Genomic DNA, 20,334 nt, shown 5'->3' on the forward strand with positions numbered 1-20,334 from the left:
ATTGAGGTAATATGTACATGTCGTTTCGATGATTGATGGAAGTACTATGCACATGTAGGTAGGGGGTGAAAAGCAGAAAGTCTGGGTAGCCATTTAATGAACTGTTCAGCAGTCGTATGGCTTTGGGATAGAAGCTGTTCAGGAGCCTTTTGGTCGCAGACTTGTTGCCACGGTACCACTTGCCGTGCGGTAGCAGAGAGAACAGACTGTGGCTGGAGTCTTTGCCAATTTTGAGGTCTTTCCTCTGACACAGTCTGGTATAGAGGTCCTGGATGGCAGGGAGCCTTGCGGTCGGATGCAGAGCAGTTGCCATACACATTGTACTGCAATGAAAGGCATCATACAGTAGTAGAAAAATGGTCTTCACATGGCTACCACAGGGCTGTCCCTGAACCACTTGAGGTTGCATGTGTACCATGTAGCTACAATGCTAGCATATAAGGGAAAAGCACAGGAAACACCACCTGCCTTCCATACAGCATAGAGCTGCCATTGATCCACAAAACCTTGAGGCCATATGAGTTATACTTGACAGAAAAAAAGGGGAGATCAATAAATGTTTTTTTCTTTTCTTGTCGGGGTATATATTTCTCCTATGTACACATAGTTGAAGAATAGGTCATGTAGCTATCTACCAACGATTAAGACCACCTTGACTGCTCTGGTTACATGAAACATAAAAATAAACTTTCATGCCTGTTTATCTAACTACTGGCTGCATGGCTCACCTGTTTGTTGTTGTCACTGTGGGGCCTCTTGATGGACACAAAATGGCGGATCTTTCTGTAAAGAGATTGAAAGAAAAGCATATTAGATTGGGAACCATATGTAGCCAGTTACCAGTTAACAACCTGTCAACCACCAGTTAACCATTTAAACAACCAGTTAATAACCAGTTAAAAACCAGTTAACAACCAATTAACTGTAAGGAAGACCAGTGGAGTGTATTCATGGATGCCAAGGGAAGCCAGGCTTCCACAAATATTTGACCCCCAAAAATAAAAATGATTGTTTTCTGTCAATTGGCTGAAGTGGCTGAATCTCACCGGAGAAATCATCCGAGGGAGGGAAACAGCGCCCCTCTGTCTCAGTATGTGTAGCCCATGTATCGGATGCTGTCTGGACAGAAAGAGTATGACATGTGTCCGCCCGTAGCATTCGATTTGGCCTCCCTTGAAAAAACTATTTATAAATAATTAGCCAATCAGAGTAGAGCTCAACTGTGGGTTGTCCTGGTGCAGAACCCCCCCCAATGGAGACCTGTTTGGATTTGGCTTCGCACCAATCAAATCACATCCTAAGCAAAATGTCATCATTCTTGTCTGCTTGTGTTGATGTCCTGCAGTAGTTAGCTTGCAAAACCGGCCCGTTCCTAAGCCATGGACGGAGATGTGGATTTGGACTTGTGGTTTTGACTTAATTCTCTTTTTACGCCAAACGATTAAGACAGCGGTTCTGATCTTATCATAAATGAATATGTTGTGACACTGGCCTGAGACGATTGAAGTTCAATATGTAGCCTAGATGTAGCAAGTACCATCACGTTAACTAGCTAGCTTAGCTGGTTCATTGCTGCCCATGAGAGGAAGTTAGGCTCGCAAGCATTTCAGCTAAGTAGCCAATGAAAACAAAACTAAAAGCATACTGTATGTCAGAGCCATAGACCATTTTGCCGACATGAAAGAGAACAGGATGGCATTGGCATTCAACTAGTCTACAAAAGGCCTTTCATTTTTTCAATTGTGCGCAAACACACACACAGACAGAAATCAGGACCATGGACAGGCACATGATATTTAGAAACATTGATCGGACTAGATTGTTTTTGGTATCTTAAAGTTGATTTTTTCCCAGTGTATTAAACTAAGCATATACAGTGCATTCAGAAAGTATTCAGACCCCTTCACTATTTCCACATTTTGTTACATTACATCCTCATTATAAAGTTGATTAAATTGAAAAACAAATACTCATCAATCTACACACAAAACCCCATAATTGTTGCAAGTGTATTAAAATAAAAATACAGAAATACCTTATTTACATAAGAGGCGACTCCGGCATACTGGCCTTCTAGGCAGAGTTCCTCTGTCCAGTGTCTGTGTTCTTTTGCCCATCTTAATCTTTTCTTTTTATTGGCCAGTCTGAGATATGGCATTTACTATACAACTCTGCCTAGAAGGCCATAATCCAGGAGTCGCCTCACTGTTGAGGTTGAGACTGGTGTTTTGCGGGTACTATTTAATGAAGCTGCCAGTTGAGGACTTGTGAGGCATCTGTTTCTCAAACTAGACACTCTAATGTACTTGTCCTCTTGCTCAATTGTGCACCGGGACCTCCCACTCCTCTTTCTATTCTGGTTAGAGACAGTTTCGCTGTTCTGTGAAGGGAGTAGTACACAGCGTTGTACGAGATCTTCAGTTTCTTGGCAATTTCTCGCATGGAATATCCTTCATTTCTCAGAACAAGAATAGACTGACGAGTTTCAGAAGAAAGTTCTTTGTTTCTGGCCATTTTGAGCCTGTAATCGAACCCACAAATGCTGATGCTCCAGATACTCAACTAGTCTGAAGGCCAGTTTTATTGCTTCTTTAATCAGGACAACAGTTTCTTGCTGTGCTAACAAAATTGCAAAATACTTTTCTAATGTTCAATTAGCCTTTTAAATGATAAACCTGGATTAGCTAACACAACGTGCCATTGGAACACAAAAGTGATGGTTGCTGACAATGGGTCTCTGTAGATATTCCATAAAAAATCAGCCGTTTCCAGCAACAAAAGTAATTTACAACATTAACAATGTCTACACTGTATTTCTGATCAATTTGATGTTATTTTAATGGACAAAAAAATTTGCTTTTCTTTCAAAAACAAGGACATTTCTAAGAAACTTTTTAACGTTAGTGTATATTACTTTTTATAGATTTGCAAAATTTCCAAAAAACTGTATTTGCTTTGTCATTATGGGGTATTGTGTGTAGATTGATGAGGGAAAAAACCAATTTAATCCATTTCAGAATAAGGCTGTAACGTAACAAAAATGTGCAATATTTGCTTTGTGGAATTCACCAGACAGACGTTGCTCTCTGGTTTTGTGATGAAACAAACGTATGTGTAGTTGAATTCATGCCGCCACTGTGTGACTGATTGTTGTCATGACCTTATTGGTGGAGTCTGAACAAATGGATTATACAGGAAACGACACAATTTGGCTTTTTGGCTTTTTTATTGGCTTGGCTTCCCCAGTGATTTTACCCAAGCACATCTACTGAGGAAGACAGCGGCTTGCCAGAGTTGATAAACGTGTTATTTAAGTGGAACGGGTGAAGGCAGTGACTTACCCTCCCTGGCCAATCACAGGCGTGATCTTGACGTGCTGCTGTATGCTGTCACCCGACTTCCTCCTGGCGTAGCAGATCCCCTGCCACTCCTAGACTTAGAGAAAGCTACAGTCAGGCGACGCCATAACACTCCTAGACTTAGAGAAAGCTACAGTCAGGCGACGCCATAACACTCCTAGACTTAGAGAAAGCTACAGTCAGGCGACGCCATAACACTCCTAGACTTAGAGAAAGCTACAGTCAGGCGACGCCATAACACTCCTAGACTTAGAGAAAGCTACAGTCAGGCGACGCCATAACACTCTTAGACTTAGAGAAAGCTACAGTCAGGTGACGCCATAACACTCCTAGACTTAGAGAAAGCTACAGTCAGGCGACGCCATAACACTCCTAGACTTAGAGAAAGCTACAGTCAGGCGACGCCATAACACTCCTAGACTTAGAGAAAGCTACAGTCAGGCGACGCCATAACACTCCTAGACTTAGAGAAAGCTACAGTCAGGCGACGCCATAACACTCCTAGACTTAGAGAAAGCTACAGTCAGGCGACGCCATAACACTCCTAGAGAATTGCAATCGGACAACTGAATAGAAAACACAGGAGAAAACAAATCTAGATGAATAGTTGGATGTTCTTCAACGAGGTCCCGAGGTTTTTCAGTGTCTAATACTCTCTCACCTTTCCTTTCTTGATGCAGGTGTTGATGGTGTCTAGAAGATCTGCTCGGTTCTTGTCACTCTTCGGGAGTTCCGTCAGCTCTTTCCCTATCAACTCTCCCTTGTGGTATCCCATCATACACTCAAATGCCGGGTTCACATACTGGGGGAGGAGGGAGAGAGATGGATTGTTTTTTCCATTTTAACTTGATTTATTTCACCATCATTTCACTGAATACCTAAACGACCCAGCAAAGGTCAAGACCGACTGCGTTTTGTGTGTGCGTGTGTGTGTGTGTGTGCGCGCGTGTGCGTGCGTCACTGGCGTAGCGTAGTTTCTCGACCACGGCAAAGTCAGAGTTTGGGCCCTCCCCTCCCTACATTTTTTTAAAACGCTTCAGCCACTCACAAAGCATATACTATCGATCGCTGTCCATGGTTCTGAAATTGCAACGTCTACGCGGCTGCCTATCGATATGCTATCAGATGATGTGGTTGTCATTATCTCATGTTAAGCCTAACGTTTATGTTTCATGAAGCTATAGGCCTACAGGACCATCCATCTCATCACTCGTAGGCTTACCGGTGTTCACAGAAGGGGGGTTGCTCTCATGAGCTGCTGCTGGGTCTCCGGCAGTCATCAGCTTAGTTTTCTGGGAGAGGAGGAGGAGGAGAAGGTGGGCCGGCACTCTCACGAGAGGAACTGCCACTGTTCTCGAGGGCAGGACGAAGAGGAGGAGGAAGGCCACTGTTCTCGAGGGCAGGACGAAGAGGAGGAGGAAGGCCACTGTTCTCGAGGGCAGGACGAAGAGGAGGAAGGCCACTGTAATGGCCGGGATGGGGGACAGTGGTCGGGACTGGTAGGCTGCTGCCTGCGATGGTGTTTCGTCGGTTGAGGACGAGTTGGTAATTCGGTAATTTGGCACGACCTTGATCAGGTAACGCTTTCTTGCGTTGTTCTCGTGCACCACTTGGTCTGGCCTTGTCTTTATCCATCTTGAAGAACATACTCACTCTCCATCCATATCAAGAGTCTGACCTGATTTCCCTTCACTTTTTTGAACTAGATGCACGATGCATGAAGACTATTGTCTGCCCGACTCACCCATACCAATGTAGATTGGTCAACACAAACACTTGGCTTGCTACATGTGCAAATTAAAAAGGGGGGTTACTGTCAAAATTATTGATATCTTTTTTTTATATACACAGTTGAAGTCGGAAGTTTACATACACTTAGGTTGGAGTCATTAAAACTCGTCTTTCAACCACTCCACAAATTTCTTGTTAACAAACTATAGTTTTGCAAGTTAGGAGATCTACATTGTGCATGACACAAATCATTTTTCCAACAATTGTTTACAGACAGATTAGTTCACTTATAATTCACTGTATCACAATTCCAGTGGGTCAGAAGTTTACATACACTAAATTGACTGTGCTTTTAAAGAGCTTGGAAAATTCCAGGAAATGATGTCATGGCTTTAGAAGCTTCTGATAGGCGAATTGACATAATTGTAGACCTCCACAAGTCTGGTACATGCTTGGAAACAATTTCCAAACGCCTGAAGGTACCATGTTCATCTGTACATACAATAGTGCGCGAGTATAAACACCATGGGACAACACAGCCATCATACCGCTCAGGAATGAGGGGCGGCAGGGTAGCCTAGTGGTTAGAGCGTTGGACTAGGAAGGTTGCAAGTTCAAATCCCTGAGCTGACAAGGTACAAATCTGTCGTTCTGAACATAAGAATTTGTTCTTAACTGACTTGCCTAGTTAAATAAAACTGGGTGGCATCATGAGGAAGGAAAATTATGTGGATATATTGAAGCAACATCTCAAGACATCAGTCATGAAGTTAAAGCTTGGTCGCAAATGGGTCTTCCAAATGGACAATGACCCCAAGCATCAAATGAAATGAAATCAAAATGTATTTGTCACGTCCGCCGAATACAACAGGTGTAGACCTTACAGTGAAATGCTTACTTACAGGCTCTAACCAATAGTGCGAAAAACATTTATGTGTGTGTGTGTGTGTGTGTGTGTGTGTGTGTGTGTGTGTGTGTGTGTGTGTGTGTGTGTGTGTGTGTGTGTGTGTGTGTGTGTGTGTGTGTGTGTGTGTGTGTGTGTGTGTGTGTGTGTGTGTGTGTGTAAGTAAAGAAATAAAACAACAGTAAAAATACATTTGAAAATATGAGTAGCAAGGCTATATACAGTTAGTCAGGCTGATTGAGGTAGTATCTACAGTACATGTAGGCATAGTTAAAGTGACTATGCATATATGATGAACAGAGAGTAGCAGTAGTGTAAAAAGAGGAGATGGCAGGAGGTGGGACAGAATGCAGATAGCTCAGTTATCCAATGTGCGGGAGCACTGGTTGGTCGGGCCAATTGAGGGAGTATGTACATGGATGTGTAGTTAAAGTGACTATGCATATAAGATAATCAGAAAGTAGCAGCAGCGTAATAAAGGGATTGGGGAGGAGGCACACAATGTAAATAGTCCGGGTAACCATTGGTTACCTGTTCAGAAGTCTTATGGCTTCGGGGGAAAAACTGTTGAGAAGCCTTTTTGTCCTAGACTTGGCACTCCGGTACCGCTTGCCATGCGGTAGTAGAGAGAACAGTCTATGACTGGGGGTGGCTGGGGTCTTTGACAATTTTTAGGGCCTTCCTCTGACACCGCCTGGTGTAGAGGTCCTGGATGGCAGGCAGCTTTGCCCCGGTAATGTATTGTATTGCGGTCAGAGGCCGAGCAATTGCCGTACCAGGTAGTGATGCAACCGGTCAGGATGCTCTCGATGTTTCAGCTGTAGAACCTTTTGAGGATCTGAGGACCCATGCCAAATCTTTTTAGTTTCCTGAGGGGGAATAGGCTTTGTCGTGCCCTCTTCACGACTGTCTTGGTGTGTTTGGACCATTCTAGTTTGTTGTTGATGTGGACAACAAGGAATTTGAAGCTCTCAACCTGCCCCGTCGATGAGAATGGGGACCTGCTCGGTGCTTCTTTTCCTGTAGTCCACAATCATCTCCTTAATCTTGGTTACGTTGAGGGATTGGTTGTTATTCTGGCACCACCCGGACAGGTATCTGACCTCCTCCCTATAGGCTGTCTCGTCGTTGTCAGTGATCAGGCCTACCACTGTTGTGTCATCTGCAAACTTAATGATGGTGTTGGACTCGTGCCTGGCCATGCAGTCGTGGGTGAACAGGGAGTACAGGAGGGGACTGAGCACGCACCCCTGGGGAGCTCCAGTGTTGAGGATCAGTGTGGTAGATGTGTTGCTACATACCCTCACCACCTGGGGGCAACCTGTCAGGAAGTCCAGGATCCTGTTTCAGAGGGAGGTGTTTAGTCCCAGGTTCTTTAGCTTAGTGATGAGCTTTGAGGGTACTATGGTGTTGAACGCTGAGCTGTAGTCAATGAATAGCATTCTCACAAAGGTGTTCCTTTTGTCCAGGTGGGAAAGGGCAGTGTGGAGTGCAATAGAGATCGCATCATCTGTGGATCTGTTTGGGCGGTATGCAAATTGGAGTGGGTCTAGGGTTTCTGGGATAATGGTGTTGATGTGAGCCATTACCAGCCTTTCAAAGCACTTCATGGCTACAGACGTGAGTGCTACGGGTCTGTAGTGATTTAGGCAGGTTGCCTTTGTGTTCTTGGGCACAGGGACTATGGTGGTCTGCTTGAAGCATGTTGGTGGTATTACAGACTCAATCAGGGACATGTTGAAAATGTCAGTCAAGACATCTGCCAGTTGGTCAGCACATGCCCGGAGCACACGTCCTGGTAATCCGTCTGGCCCTGCAGCCTTGTGTATGTTGACCTGTTTAAACATCTTACTCACGTCGGCTACGGAGAGCGTGATCACACAGTCATCTGGAACAGCTGATGCTCTCATGCATGCCCCAGTGTTGCTTGCCTCGAAGCGAGCATAGAAGTGATTTAGCTCGTCTGGTAGACTCGTGTCACTGGGCAGCTCGCGGCTGTGCTTCCCTTTGTAGTCTGTAATAGTTTGCAAGCCCTGCCACATCTGACGAGCATCGGTGCCGGTGTAGTATGATTAAATCTTAGCCCTGTATTGACGCTTTGCCTGTTATATGGTTCGTCGCAGGGCATAGCTGGATTTCTTGTAAGCTTCCGGGTTAGAATCCCGCACCCTGAAAGCGGCAGCTCTACCCTTTAGCTCAGTGTGAATGTTGCCTGTAATCCATGGCTTCTGGTTGGGGTATGTACGTACGGTCAATGCACTTATTGATAAAGCCAGTGACTGATGTGGTGTATTCCTCAATGTCATCAGAAGAATCCCGGAACATATTCCAGTCTGTGATAGCAAAACAGTCCTGTAGTTTAGCATCTGCTTCATCTAACCATTTTTTTATAGACCGAGTCACTGGTGCTTCCTGCTTTAATGTTTGCTTGTAAGCAGGAATCAGGAGGATAGAGTTGTGGTCGAATTTACCAAATGGAGGGCAAGGGAGAGCTTTGTACGCGTATAATTTTTTTCCCTCTGGTTGAACATTTAACATGTTGATAGAGATTTGGTAGAACTGATTTAAGTTTCCCTGCATTAAAGTCTCCGGCCACTAGGAGCGCCGCCTCTAGGTGAGTGGTTTCCTGTTTGCTTATTTCCTTATACAGCTGACTGAGTGAGGTCTTAGTGCCCGCATCTGATTGTGGTGGTAAATAAACAGCCACGAAAAGTATAGCTGAGAACTCTCTAGGCATGTAGTGTGGGCTGCAATTTATCACAATATACTCTACTTTAGGCGACCAAAATTTAGAGACTTCCTTAGATTTCGTGCACCAGCTGTTGTTCACAAATATGCACAGACCGCCCTTCCTCGTCCCGGAGTGTGCTGTTCTATCTTGCCGGTGAAGCGTGTATCCTGCCTATGTCGTCAATTCAGCCACGATTCCGTGAAACATAGGATATTACAGTTTTTGATGTCCTGTTGGTTGGATATTCGTGATCTTACCTCGTCTAGTTTATTGTCCAATGATTGCACGTCGGCGAGTAACATCGACGGTAACGGCAGCTTTCCTACTCGATATCCAGAAGCTTCTTTGCGGGTCCGGACGAGGCGAGGTGAGTGATCGCTGTCCTGATATCCAGAGCTCTTTGTCTAATCCTACGGCTCTTTGTCTACTTCCTCTGTCCGCTCGTCTTCCTTATGCGAATAAGCTCTTTGTCTAATTGGGATGTCTGCCCTGCGGGGTGTTTGGAGAATATCGTGTGAGTCCTGCTTGTTGTTGTTGTTGAAAAAAGTCTTTGTCTAATACAAGGTGAGTGATCGCTGTCCTGATATCCAGAAGCTCTTTGTCTAATCCGAGGTGAGTGATCGCTGTCCTGATATCCAGAAGCTCTTTGTCTAATCCGAGGTGAGTGATCGCTGTCCTGATATCCAGAAGCTCTTTGTCTAATCCGAGGTGAGTGATCGCTGTCCTGATGTCCAGAAGCTCTTTGTCTAATCCGAGGTGAGTGATCGCTGTCCTGATGTCCAGAAGCTCTTTTCTGCCGTAAAATATGGTTGCGGTAACATTATGTACAAAATAATTTACAAATATCGCAAAAAAACCCACATAATAACACAATTGGTTAGGAGACCGTAAAACGGCGGCCATCTCCTCCGGCGCCATTTTTTCCCAACTTCCAAAGTTCCAAAATGGCTTAAGGATGACAAAGTCAATGTGTTGGAGTGGCCATCACAAAGTCCTGACCTCAATCCTATAGAAACTTTGTGGGCAGAACTGAAAAAGTGTGTGTGAGCAAGGAGGCCGACAAACCTGACTCAGTTACACCAGTTCTGTCAGGAGGAATGGGACAAAATTCACCCAATTTATTGTGGGACGCTTGTGGAAGGCTACCTGAAACATTTGACTCAAGTTAAACAATTTAAAGGCAATCCTACTAAATACTAATTGAGTGTATGTAAACTTCTGACCCACTGGGAATGTGATGAAATAAATAAAAGCTGAAATAAATCATTCTCTCTACTATTATTCTGACATTTCACATTCTTAAAATAAAGTGGTGATCCTAACTGAGCTAAGACAGGGAACTTTTACTAGGATTAAATGTCAGGAATTGTGAAAGACTGAGTTTAAATGTACTTGGCTAAAGTGCATGTAAACGTCCAACTTCAACTGTAAATATGAGATGACCAGTGCATGGGCCCCCAGAGCTTGTGGGCCCCCTCCGTGGAGGGGCTGCAGGGTTTTCGCTACGCCAATGGTGTGTGTGTATACCTGTATCACATGGTCTTCACTGGTGATCTCCACAGCCTCCTGACAGTGGTCCAGAGCAGTGAAGACTGAGTTACAAGCCCTGAGGGAGAGGAGAGAGTGATCTGGTTAGTCATACATAGTGTGTGTCTGTGTGTGTGTGTGTGTGTGTGTGTGTGTATGTGTGAGGCCCAATGTACCTGAGTTTGAACTGGCAGCGCACCTCTCCATGTTCAATCTGGAGCAACTCATTATAGCAGGCAGAGACACTACTATTCTCCACATACCTCTGACAGAGAGAGAGAGAGAGAGAGAGAGAGAGAGAGAGAGAGAGAGAGAGAGAGAGAGAGAGAGAGAGAGAGAGAGAGAGAGAGAGAGAGAGAGAGAGAGAGAGAGAGAGAGAGAGAGAGAGAGAGAGAGAGAGAGAGAGAGAGAGAGAGAGAGAGAGAGAGAGAGAGAGAGAGAGAGAGAGAGAGAGAGAGAGAGAGAGAGAGAGAGAGAGAGAGACAGACATGAAGTGAAATATGACCAACATGGTCAGCTATGAGCCTGGAGGTAGGACATGTGACGAGAGCTGTGACCTGCTGATATGTTAAATAGCCTGCTCACATACAATAAAGTACAGAACAGTTGGTAAACACTGAGATGTGTGTATAAGATGAGCTAACTGACTGGCTGACTGACTGGCTGACTGACTGACTCAGCAGATGGATGATAGGATAGCATGAGTGTTTTGAGTTGTCTGGCTCAGTACACTTTACAGTGTCCCAGAGGAGACGGCGGGGGCAGATGTCATGCCATATAAAGTCCTATCCCCTCTTCCCCCTATAGTACATAGAGAACATAGAAGGAGAAGAGTGCATACTCTGCTGAGTCCAGCGCAGAGGAGAGGAAGAACAGACTGCTCCTCCTGACCTGAAGGCCTATAGAGTAGAGAGAACAGCATAGGCAGTACACACTATGACATTATCATCATCAGCTCACATAAGACATACAGGGCCTTAAGAAAGTATTCATACCCCTTGACTTATTTCACATTTTGTTGTGTTACAGCCTGAATTCAAAACGGAATAAATATATTTTGTTTCTCACCCATCTACACACAATACCTCATATTTACATAGTAAAAACATGTTTTTAGAAATTGTTGCACATTTATTGAAAATGAAATACATAAATATCTCATTTACATAAGTATTCACAACCCTAAGTCAATACTTTGTAGATTCCCCTTTGGAGAAGATTACAGCTGTGTGGCCATTATTATTTTAAAATTCATTGCTCGACAGCCATTTTCAAGTCTAGCCATAGATTTTCAAGCCAATTTAAGTCAAGGCTGTAACTAGGCTACTAAGAAACATTCAATGTTGTTTTGGTAAGCAACTTCAGTGTAGATTTGGACTTGTGTTTTAGGCTATTGTCCTGCTGAAAGGTGAATGCCTCTCCCAGTATCTGTTGGAAAGCAAACTGAACCAGGTTTTCGTCTAGCATTTTGCCTGTGCTTGTAGCTGTATTCTGTTTATTTTTATCCTAAAAAACTCCCTAGTCCTTGCCAATGACAAGCATACCCATAACATAATGCAGCCACCAACATGCTTGAAAATATGAAGTGTGCTTTGTTGGATTTGCCCCAAACATAACGCTTTGTATTTCAGGAAAAAAGTTAATTTCTTTGACACAGTTTTTGCAGTATTACTTAAGTGCCTTGTTGCATGTTTTGGAATATTTGTATTCTTTTTGGGCTTCCTTCTTTTCACTCTAGGCAGTCAGGTTAGTATTGTGGAGCAATGTTGTTGATCCATCCTCAGCCTTCTCATTACAGAGCCATTAAACTCTGCAACTGTTTTAAAATCACCATTAGCCTCAAGGTGAAATCCCTAAGCTGTTTCCTTCCTCTTCGATAACCGAGTTAGGAAGGATGCCTGTACCTTTGTAGTGATTGGGTGTATTGATACACCATCCAAAGTGAAATGAAGAACTTCACCATGCTCAAAGGGCTATTCAGCCCGGGTTTGTTTTACATATCTACCAATTGTTGCCCCTCATTGCGAAGCATTGGTCTTTGTGGCTGAATCTGTGCTTCACTTCTCAATTGAGAGACCTTACAGATAATTGTATGTTTGTTGGCCCCCCTGTGGGATACAGAGATGAGGTCGTCGTTAAAATATCCTGTTAACCACTGTTATTGAACATGCAATGAGTCCATGCAACTTCTTATGCAATTTGCTAAGCACATTTTTACTTCTGAACTTATTTAGGCTTGTCATAACAAAGGGGTTGAATACTTATTGACTCAAGATATTTCAGCTGTTCATTTTGTATTCATTTAAAAAAAATGTTCTATCAACAAAATTCCACTTTGACATTTACATTTCAGTCATTTAGCAGACACACTTATCCAGAGCGACTTACGACTTGCTCAAGGGCACATCGGCAGATTTTTCACCTAGTCAGCTCGGGGATTCAAACTTAATCACTAGGCTACATTATGTGGTATTGTGTGTCGATCAGTGAAACAAAATCTAAATGTAATATATTTTAAATACAGGCTGGAACACAACAAAATGTGGAAAAAGTCAAGCGGTGTGAATAGTTCACTAAACACTGTATCATTATAGAATACACATACATGTACTGCATGTCATTATCACCATCAACGTGAAAACATTATATTTGGTGTGTGTGTCCTCTTGAATGGCAATAAACGCCATCAATCAATTACGATTTGTATACTTACGTCTGTGGCACAACGGCCAGAATGACTGTGTGTTCTGAGCGCTTTGTGGCACGAATCAACCTGGATCAACAACACAAGAGATTGTTCATCTAAGAGACGGATAAAACAGAAGCGCTCGGAATCCCGCAGATTCAGTCAAGAAAAATATATATTTTCACAACCACAAAATGTTCAAATATATGTTTTGGACGACCTACGAAGACTTGAAGTGCTTTTGTGCTTTACCTTAAACAAATTCCCTCGCTAACTCACGAGGCAGGTTTGAGAGCAATAAGTGTGATTGAGTTGATCGCTTCATTTGACAGACACACAACACGAGAGGAGGCTTTAGAATGATTGCCAGTATAAACATCTGGGCAGTGGAGGAGTGATGTCATTGGCATATGAGAGAACATTTCTCTACTTTACACAGGCTCACCATGGACACAATGTACTGGAGGAAGGAAGGGAGGCAGGGAGAGGGAAGGAGTTTGAGAGAAGGAGAGAGAGGGAAGGGATAAGGAGAAAGAGGGAAGGAGAGAGAGAGAAGGAGAGAGAGTGGGAGGAAAGGATAAATGTGAGTGATGGCAAAAGCCTCTTGGCTGGCAGGGGACATGCAGGGGGGAGAGAGAGAGAGAGAGAGAGAGAGAGAGAGAGAGAGAGAGAGAGAGAGAGAGAGAGAGAGAGAGAGAGAGAGACAGAGAGAGAGAGAGAGAGAGAGAGAGAGAGAGAGAGAGACAGAGAGAGAGAGAGACAGAGAGAGAGAGAGAGAGACAGAGAGAGAGAGAGAGAGAGAGAGAGAGAGAGAGAGAGACAGAGAGAGAGAGACAGAGAGAGAGAGAGAGAGAGAGAGAGAGAGAGAGAGAGAGAGAGAGAGAGAGAGAGAGAGGAAGAAAAATACTTGTGATAGGTCTTTATTGAGAAGAGAGAAAGCCACTCTCCCTGATTCTGTGAAAATATTACCATGCGTGACTAATAACTCTAATCACTAGATTCTGTATAAAGAAGCATATGATGGTCTGACCACATGATAAATACTGGATGGGATTATTAGGACAGTTTGAGTTTTTAGTGTATCTACACTGAACAAAAATATAAACACAACATGTTTCATGAGCTGCAAAAAAAATGATCGCAGACATTTTCCATGTGCACAAAAATCTTATTTCTCTCATATTTTGTGCACAAATTAGTTTATATCCCTGTTCTCCTTTGCCACGATAATCCATCTTCCTGACAGGTGTGGCATATGAAGAAGCTGATTAATCAGCATAATCATTACACAGGTGCACCTTGTGCGGGGGACAATAAAAGGCCACTCTAAAATGTACAGTTTTGTCACACAACACAATGACACAGACGTCTCAAGTTTTGAGGGAGCATGCAAATGGCATGCTGACTGCAGAAATGTCCACCAGAACTGTTGCCAGAGACTTGAATGTTAGATAATTATTGAACTATTGGGCCTAACAACCACAGACTACGTATAGAGCGAAGTGCGGGCGAGCGGTTTTGCACGGTGTTAAATGGGCAGTACAATGAACACAATTGCATTTAATCGATAGGCAATTTTAAATTGGCATGACGACAGTGTGTTCCAGTTCCCGCCAATGCACAGCCATTGAAGAGCATGACAACATTCCACAGGGGATTAACAGCCTGATCAACTCTATGCAATGCATGAAAATGGTGGTCACACCAGATACTGACTTCCTTAAATGTTTTTGGTATCCTGTATTCCAAGTCATGTGAAATCCATAGATCAGCTGAACATTTTTAGATTGATAAATTAGTTTAGAGGCCAGCTATCTAAACTTGTTATCAAGGTGGAATTACCGGCTGTGTGTGTGTGTGTGTGTGTGTGTGTGGGGGGCATTGATTTGGTTCGTCAGTGTCACCCAGATATCATATTGGAAATTGCAAACATTTCTCTCCACCCCATGGCAAAATGTGGAGAATTGCATGAAATTAGTTTTAAAACTGTAAAATCTTCTCTCTGCTCCATGGCAAAATGTGTACAACTGCAGCAAACGTGCTTTAAAACTGCATAATTTTCTCTACACCCCATGGCAAAATGTGTGGGATTGCACAAAAGTAACTTTTTAAAATTTATTTTTTATCTCCACTGTCAAGATGGTGGCCACTACATTTTTTTGTGGCCCCCAGCTCCATCAAAGTTGCCCATCTCACTCACTCACTGACAGACAGACAGACAGACAGACAGACAGACAGACAGACAGTTTGAGTTTACCGACAGACAGCTTCTGCCTCAAAGTATCGTGAGTGGCGTCCATCGATGACTACAATCTCGTGGCTCTTGTCCAGGAAACACTCGATGGCGGACTCAGGCGTTCGGGCGATGTTACACCTGAAACCCGCCCGGTCACACGCCCACCAGAAGGCATCGCTTTGACCATCCTCCTTCGCAAACACCAGCAGGACCTGGGAAAAGAGAGAGAGAGAGAGACTTTTAAGAGAGAGAGAGAGAGAGAGAGAGAGAGAGAGAGAGAGAGAGAGAGAGAGAGAGAGAGAGAGAGAGAGAGAGAGAGAGAGAGAGAGAGAGAGAGAGAGAGAGAGAGAGAGAGAGAGAGAGAGAGAGAGAGAGAGTTTGAGAGAGAGAGAGAGAGAGAGAGAGAGAGAGAGAGAGAGAGAGACTCGATGGCGACTGGCTCGGGATGTTACACCTGAAACCCGCCCGGTCACACGCCCACCAGAAGGCATCGCTTTGACCATCCTCCTTCGCAAACACCAGCAGGACCTGAGAGAGAGAGAGAGAGAGAGAGAGAGAGAGAGAGAGAGAGAGAGAGAGAGAGAGAGAGAGAGAGAGAGAGAGAGAGAGAGAGAGAGAGAGAGAGAGAGAGAGAGAGAGAGAGAGAGAGAGAGAGAGAGAGAGAGAGAGAGAGAGAGAGAGAGAGAGAGAGAGAGAGAGAGAGAGAGAGAGAGAGAGAGAGAGAGAGAGAGAGAGAGAGAGAGAGAGAGGGAGAGAGAGAGAGAGAGAGAGAGAGAGAGAGAGAGAGAGAGAGAGAGAGAGAGAGAGGGCAGATGGTCTGAAATACCTCTTACCCGACAGAGGCAGCTTGCTGCCAAAACATTGGTTACTTTAATAAATAATTTGTTAATAAATAATTTGTTTGCTTGTCGGAGCAATTTTGTGTGGTTATAATCTTTCTAAAGTTTTTTTATAGAAACATGAAGCTAGGACCGGTAGACTAATAAGCATATCAGTGCTGCACAGTATCACAAAAAATAGTAAAACATACATCACTTAAAGGTGCAATATGCATAAATCGCATTTCCTGGTTGCTAAAATTCAAATAGTTTGCCTAATTTCAGTTAATGTGACAAAACAAGCAATGTATGTTGTACTGTAGATAATCAATGCACCATAAAAACTGCTGTGAAATATCTTTCCTATAATCAAAAATATTGAATTTTCAGCTGTTTGAAGCTGGTGTACAAAACCGAACGTAAAAGATGCAAAAACGAAACAGAAGAACGGGAAGCATAGAAATAGCTCACATAGAACAGATCCACCGCTTCTTAGACTTGATTTTAATGTGAACGACAGATCTGTAACTCACATTTCTATGTGAATTTGGTCGGGTCGCCCACAACGTTACATATTGCAGCATTAACCGTTCAAACACACAACTTCACACCACTTTCCCAGGCATCTTCTGGGATGAAAGCCTGCTATTTGTTCCTTAAATCTATACAGAACAAAAATATAAATGCAGCATGTAAAATGTTTGTTCCATGTTTCATGAGCTGAAATAAAAGATCCCAGAAACGTTTCATATACACGAAAAGCTTATTTCTCTCAAATGTTGTGCACAAATTTGTTTACATCCCTGTTAATGAGCATTTATCCTCTGCAAAGGTAATCCATCCACCTGACAGGTGTGGCATATCAAGAAGCTGATTAAACAGCATGATAATTACAGAGGTGCACCTTGTGCAGGGGACAATAAAAGGCCACTCTAAAATGTGCAGTTTTGTTACATAACACAATGCCACAGATGTCTACATTTTTGAGGGTGCGTGCAATTGGCATGCTAACTGCAGGAATGTCTACCAGAGCTGTTACCAGATAATTTAATGTTCATTTCTCTACCATGAGCCGCATCCATTGTCATTTTAGAGAATTTGGCAGTATGATTAACCGTTCTCACAACCGCATGTACGTACCACGGGTAACCAAGCCAGCAGAGGACCTCCACATCCGGCTTCTCCACCTGCCGGATAATCTGAGACTGGCCACCCGGACAGCTGATGAAACTGAGGAGTATTCGGGTCTGTAATGAAGCCCTTTGTGGGGAAAAACTCATTCTGATTGGCTGGGCCTGACTCCCAAGCGGGTGGGCTCACAGTGCATTCGGAAAGTATTCCGACCCCTTGACAACTCACACATTTTGTTATGTTACAAAATGTGGAAAAAAGTTAAGGGGCCTGAATAGTTTACTTATGCACAGTGTGCCCTCCCAGGCCCACCTATGTCTGTGCCCCTGCCCATTCATGTGAAATCCATAGATTAGGGCCTAATGAATTGATTTAAATTGCCTGATTTCCTCATATGAACTGTAATAGAAAAAATAGACAAATCTATATTTTATTTTGTGTTATTGACTGTACGTTTGTTGATGTGTTGTTGTTTTTTGTAGCACACACACACACACACACACACACCAATGGACAACTAACACAGGGAGAAAGGAAGTAGGGATAGAGATTTATAAAGATTTCCTAATTACTAATTCACTTTTTAGATTTGTGTGGTAATTGCTAGATATTACTGCAATGTTGGTGCTAGGAACACAAGCATTTCGCTACGCCCGCACAAAACATCTGCTAAATATGTGTAGGCCGACCAATAGAATTTGATTTGATTTTGATTTGATTAAAAGAGAAACAGACCGAGGGACACCAAGAAGAGAGGAGAAGGGAGATGAGAGAGAGCGAGCCGTCTCGCCAGTCATGCCGGACAGACTGGCAGGAGCATGAGGGAACGAAGGGAGCAGAGGATGGATGAGAAGAAGAGGAGAAAAGGGAAGGGGGGGGCTGGCATTGGTAGGAGGCTGTGAAAGGTCTACACCCTTTGATCCCGAGCTGGGCTGTGTAACCATGGAGCTGCCGTGTGAAATTCCACACACACACACACACACACACACACACACACACACACACACACACACACACACACACACACACACACACACACACACACACACACACACACACACACACACACACACACACGCACACACACACACACACACACCTCAGGCGACGCCGTCCCAAAATCCTACTATCTGCCGACCTGCCATGCACCCGCACACGGGCCAGACAGTTCTGTGTGTGTTGCCGCTTGAGTGCGTGTACATACACATAATCAAATCAAATCACAGTTTATTTGTCACATTACTTACAAGCCCTTAACACACAACAGCTTCATGCCACGACTCCAACGACATCATTAAGTTTGCCGATGAGGCAACAGTGTTAGGCCTGATCACCGACAACAATGAGACAGCCTATAGGGAGGAGGTCAGAGACCTGGCAGTGTGGTGCCAGGACAAAAACCTCTCCCTCAACGTGGAAAAGGAGCACGCTTCCATTCTCATCGACAGGGCTGTAGTGGAGCAGGTTGAGAGCTTCAAGTTCCTTGGTGTCCACATCAACAACAAACTAACATGGTCCAAGCACACCAAGACAGTCGTGAAGAGGGCTTGACAAAACCTATTCCCCCTCAGGAGACTGAAAAGATTTGGCATGGGTCCTCAGATCTTCAAAAGGTTCTACAGCTGCACCACCGAGAGCATCCTGGTTGCATCACCGCCTGGTAAGACAACTGCTCGGCGTCCGACTGCAAGGCACTACAGAGGGTAGTGCGTACGGCCCAGTACATCACTTGGGACAAGCTTCCTGCCATCCAGGACCTCTATACCAGACGGTGTCAGAGCAAGGCCCTAAAAATTGTCAAAGACTCCAGCCACCCTAGTCATAGACTGTGCTCTAGCCCCAAGGCTAGGTCCAAGAGGCTTCTAAACAGCTTCTACTACTCACACCATAAGACTCCAGAACACCTAATCAAATGGCTACCCCCCCTTTTATGATGCTGCTACTCTCTGTTATTATATATGCATAGTCACTTTAATAACTCTACCTACATATACATATTACCTAACCGGTGCCCCCGCACATTGACTCTGTACCAGTACCCCCTGTATATAGCCTTCACATTGACTCTGTACCGGTACCCCCCTGTATATAGCCTTCACATTGACTCTGTACCGGTACCCCCCTGTATATAGCCTCCACATTGACTCTGTACCGGTACCCCCTGTATATAGCCTCCACATTGACTCTGTACCGGTACCCCCTGTATATAGTCTCCACATTGACTCTGTACCAGTACCCCCTGTATATAGCCTCCACATTGACTCTGTACCGGTACCCCCTGTATATAGCCTCCACATTGACTCTGTACCGGTACCCCCTGTATATAGCCTCCACATTGACTCTGTACCAGTACCCCCTGTATATAGTCTCCACATTGACTCTGTACCAGTACCCCCTGTATATAGCCTCCACATTGACTCTGTACCGGTACCCCCTGTATATAGCCTCCACATTGACTCTGTACCGGTACCCCCTGTATATAGCCTCCACATTGACTCTGTACCGGTACCCCCTGTATATAGCCTCCACATTGACTCTGTACAGTAACACCTTGTATATAGCCTCCACATTGACTCTGTACCGGTACCCCCTGTATATAGCCTCCACATTGACTCTGTACCGGTACCCCCTGTATATAGCCTCCACATTGACTCTGTACAGTAACACCTTGTATATAGCCTCCACATTGACTCTGTACCGGTACCCCCTGTATATAGCCTCCACATTGACTCTGTACCGGTACCCCCTGTATATAGCCTCCACATTGACTCTGTACCGGTACCCCCTGTATATAGCCTCCACATTGACTCTGTACCGGTCGGTACCCCCCTGTATATAGCCTCCACATTGACTCTGTACCGGTACCCCCTGTATATAGCCTCCACATTGATTCTGTACAGTAACACCTTGTATATAGCCTCCACATTGACTCTGTACCGGTACCCCCTGTATATAGCCTCCACATTGACTCTGTACCGGTACCCCCTGTATATAGCCTCCACATTGACTCTGTACCGGTACCCCCTGTATATAGCCTCGTTATTGTTATTTTAATGCGTCTCTTTAATTATTTCTAACATTTATTTATTATTATGTAGGTATTTTTCTTAAAACTGCATTGTTGGTTAAGGGCTTGTAAGTAAGCATTTCACTGTAAGGTCTACACCTGTACTCGGCGCATGTGGCAAATAAAATTGGATTTGATTTAAGA

The 20,334-nt window shown here is 44.1% G+C and overlaps 1 protein-coding gene across 3 annotated transcripts in view; it reads right to left on the bottom strand.

The window, feature by feature from the left end:
* The window catches only part of LOC118385583 (high affinity cAMP-specific and IBMX-insensitive 3',5'-cyclic phosphodiesterase 8B-like), an 89,420-nt gene that overhangs the window by 36,030 nt on the left and 33,056 nt on the right, over positions 1–20,334 (bottom strand). For all 3 annotated transcript variants that reach the window (XM_052521449.1, XM_052521448.1, XM_052521450.1), the window contains exons 3-10: positions 15,196–15,386; positions 12,966–13,025; positions 11,094–11,151; positions 10,429–10,517; positions 10,253–10,331; positions 4,021–4,161; positions 3,342–3,430; positions 729–783 (exon numbers count right to left, since the gene is read on the bottom strand). In XM_052521449.1, the coding sequence (XP_052377409.1) occupies positions 729–783; positions 3,342–3,430; positions 4,021–4,161; positions 10,253–10,331; positions 10,429–10,517; positions 11,094–11,151; positions 12,966–13,025; positions 15,196–15,386 (762 nt within the window). The remainder of the gene's footprint in view (positions 1–728; positions 784–3,341; positions 3,431–4,020; positions 4,162–10,252; positions 10,332–10,428; positions 10,518–11,093; positions 11,152–12,965; positions 13,026–15,195; positions 15,387–20,334) is intronic.

Source organism: Oncorhynchus keta, chromosome 6 (genome assembly GCF_023373465.1).
Source record: "Oncorhynchus keta strain PuntledgeMale-10-30-2019 chromosome 6, Oket_V2, whole genome shotgun sequence".
In the NCBI taxonomy this organism is placed as follows: domain Eukaryota; kingdom Metazoa; phylum Chordata; class Actinopteri; order Salmoniformes; family Salmonidae; genus Oncorhynchus; species Oncorhynchus keta.